The sequence below is a fragment of the Euphorbia lathyris genome, chromosome 10 (assembly GCF_963576675.1).
Source record: "Euphorbia lathyris chromosome 10, ddEupLath1.1, whole genome shotgun sequence".
Lineage (NCBI taxonomy): Eukaryota > Viridiplantae > Streptophyta > Magnoliopsida > Malpighiales > Euphorbiaceae > Euphorbia > Euphorbia lathyris.
In genome coordinates, this window is record NC_088919.1 from 12249363 (window position 1) to 12251786 (window position 2424).

Consider the following 2424-nt stretch of genomic DNA (forward strand, 5'->3'; position numbering starts at 1 on the left):
TATTGAAGTGACTGTAAAAAGTATCATAATTTTAGTAAAGTACAAAATTCAGAGTTATAATATCCGGCTTTAAAGTTTAAGGACAATATATAAGTAAAAGCAATATTAAGGGATTATAAGTGTAATTTACCCAAAGAAGAATAGGAAGAAAGTAGTAGGATTTTGTCTCCTAAAACTCCTACCTCTTTCTTTTCTTTTCTTTTTCACCCTCTTCCTCACCCATTATTATTATATTCATATCTTCCACTCTCAACCTACCAAATATTTATCCTCTATTTAAACTCCCATCTCTCCTCACTTCCACTTCCCCAAACACACACCATTTCCCCCTCCTTCATCTCTCAATTTCCTCTCCATCGGTCCGATCAATTCAACAATCTCCGGCCTCCGTCTTGTATGATATCAAGAACAAATCTATGGCTCGCTTTTCAAGAATTCTCACCGGATTCGAATCTTCACCGACAACAACAACAACCGCAAATCCACCGGAATACGTCAACGTCGAGTCCGATTTCGTCGTCATCCTCGCCGCTCTTCTCTGCGCACTGATTTGCACAATCGGTCTCATTGCAGTAGCTCGTTGCGCTTGGCTCCGCCGCAGAGCAACCTCTTCTTCTACGACGTCGTCGTCGTCTCACTCTGCTGCTGCTAATAAAGGTTTAAAAAAGAAGGTACTCCACTCTCTCCCTAAATTCACTTACGGCGCATCTAAGGCCACCGTTGGCGGCGATTTTTGTGATTTCGCGTCGGCGGAATGCGCGATCTGTTTAGGCGAATTCTGCGATGGAGAGATCGTTAGGGTTTTACCACAGTGTGGACATGGATTTCATATTGGATGTATAGATACATGGCTCGGATCTCACTCTACTTGTCCTTCTTGCCGGCAGATTTTAGTGGTGGCGATTTGCCGGAAATGTGGTGTCTCCGATGACTGCAAAAGTAGAGTTCATAATGTCAGTGATAATAATATTAATATTAATATTAATAATGCCAGCTGTATTAGTACTAATAATCAAAGTTCAAGTGTAATTAGTGGTGAATTTTTGCCGTGAAAAACTCACCAAAATTAAATTAGGAAAATTAGCTATAATTATGTAGAGTTTATATTAATTATATGTATCATGCAAGAAACAATTGTTTAATTTTATAAAGTACATTAATTAATTAATTAATACCAACTACTTTATTTTAAAATTTAGTTTCATTTGCTAATTTTAATATTTTTTTTTTGAATCAATTTTAATCTTTCTATGTATGTGTTTTTTTAATGTTTTTTGTTAGCTTAATCTTTATCCATTTTATATGGTAAATTACACTCATCGCCACTAAATTTTGCCATTTTAACATTATGGTCACTGAACATCAATTCTTAATGGTATAATCACTGAAATTTACATTTTTTAACACCATTGATTACTTAAAATTTATTCTCTCTGATATTAGAACTGCATATCTCGGCTTTGATTGTTTTATTTTTTTAAGATACAAGCAACATACCTTCGATATATAATTCACTTTAACTTGTTTTTTTTTACAACCGAATGATTAATTGATTAAATTTTACGCAAATTCAAAAGACTATTTAAACATTTTCTACAAATTCATAAAACTATCAAAACATTTTAAAAGTTCAGGATCTGGTCAAAATTTTTGAACAAGTTGAGGGTGAATAATGTTTTAAGCTTTTTATAAATTAGAAAAGAAATTGGCATAATACCATGTGAAAATTGACATTATGAAGAATTAAATTTTAGGGTTAAAAGAAATTATTGTAATGTCGGTTAAGAAAGTAATATTTTCGCTAATTAGTGTTCGGTCTGAGTGGTAAAGAGTTAAAATTTCAGCTTGTTAGGTTTGAGGTTCGATTCCACACTTCGTTAAGAAATTGACACATCCAGTGGCGGATGTACGAGGAAGGGAATGCAAAAATACCCCTAACGTTTTGGGTCAGGAGCAATTTTACCCCTAACGTCTAAAATGGTACAATTTTATCCCTAATGTTGGAAGCCAAAATCAGTCTTACCCCTGACGTTGATAAATTGGGCCAATTTGAGAAATAATTCATCAAACCGTCTTCTCGGTCATGAATCTTGTGATCTACACTTCACACATGCGTTATTTTATCAGTACCAAATCACAAACATATGTGGGATGTGAAAAAAATAAGAAAAAAATATTAAAAATATACTACGAATTAGACAACAACAATTTCAAAAAATTCACCGAATTTATAAATATTAATCTCCAATTTTATTGTTAAATTACAAAAAACATTATATCCTTTTTTTTTAGAACAAATTGATATGCAATTGGTGCAAAATATTGAAAAAAGATGATCCAATATATCAACGTTAAGGGTAAAATTGCTCTTGGCTACAAACATTAGGGGTAAAATTGCACCATTTTAGACGTTAGGAGTAAAAT

General features: G+C 33.2%; 1 protein-coding gene across 1 annotated transcript; it reads left to right on the forward strand.

Annotated features, from left to right (window-relative positions):
* The first annotated feature begins 211 nt into the window (after positions 1-211).
* LOC136209008 (RING-H2 finger protein ATL8-like) lies at positions 212-1178 on the forward strand. Its single transcript, XM_066000344.1, has one exon. The coding sequence runs from the start codon at positions 417-419 to the stop codon at positions 1050-1052; it is 636 nt and encodes a 211-aa protein (XP_065856416.1). The 5' UTR covers positions 212-416; the 3' UTR covers positions 1053-1178.
* Positions 1179-2424: the final 1246 nt, after the last annotated feature.

Excerpts from the sequence above, each read along its gene's own strand:
- LOC136209008 (XM_066000344.1), top strand. The coding sequence starts at position 417 with ATGGCTCGCTTTTCAAGAATTCTCACCGGATTCGAATCTTCACCGACA.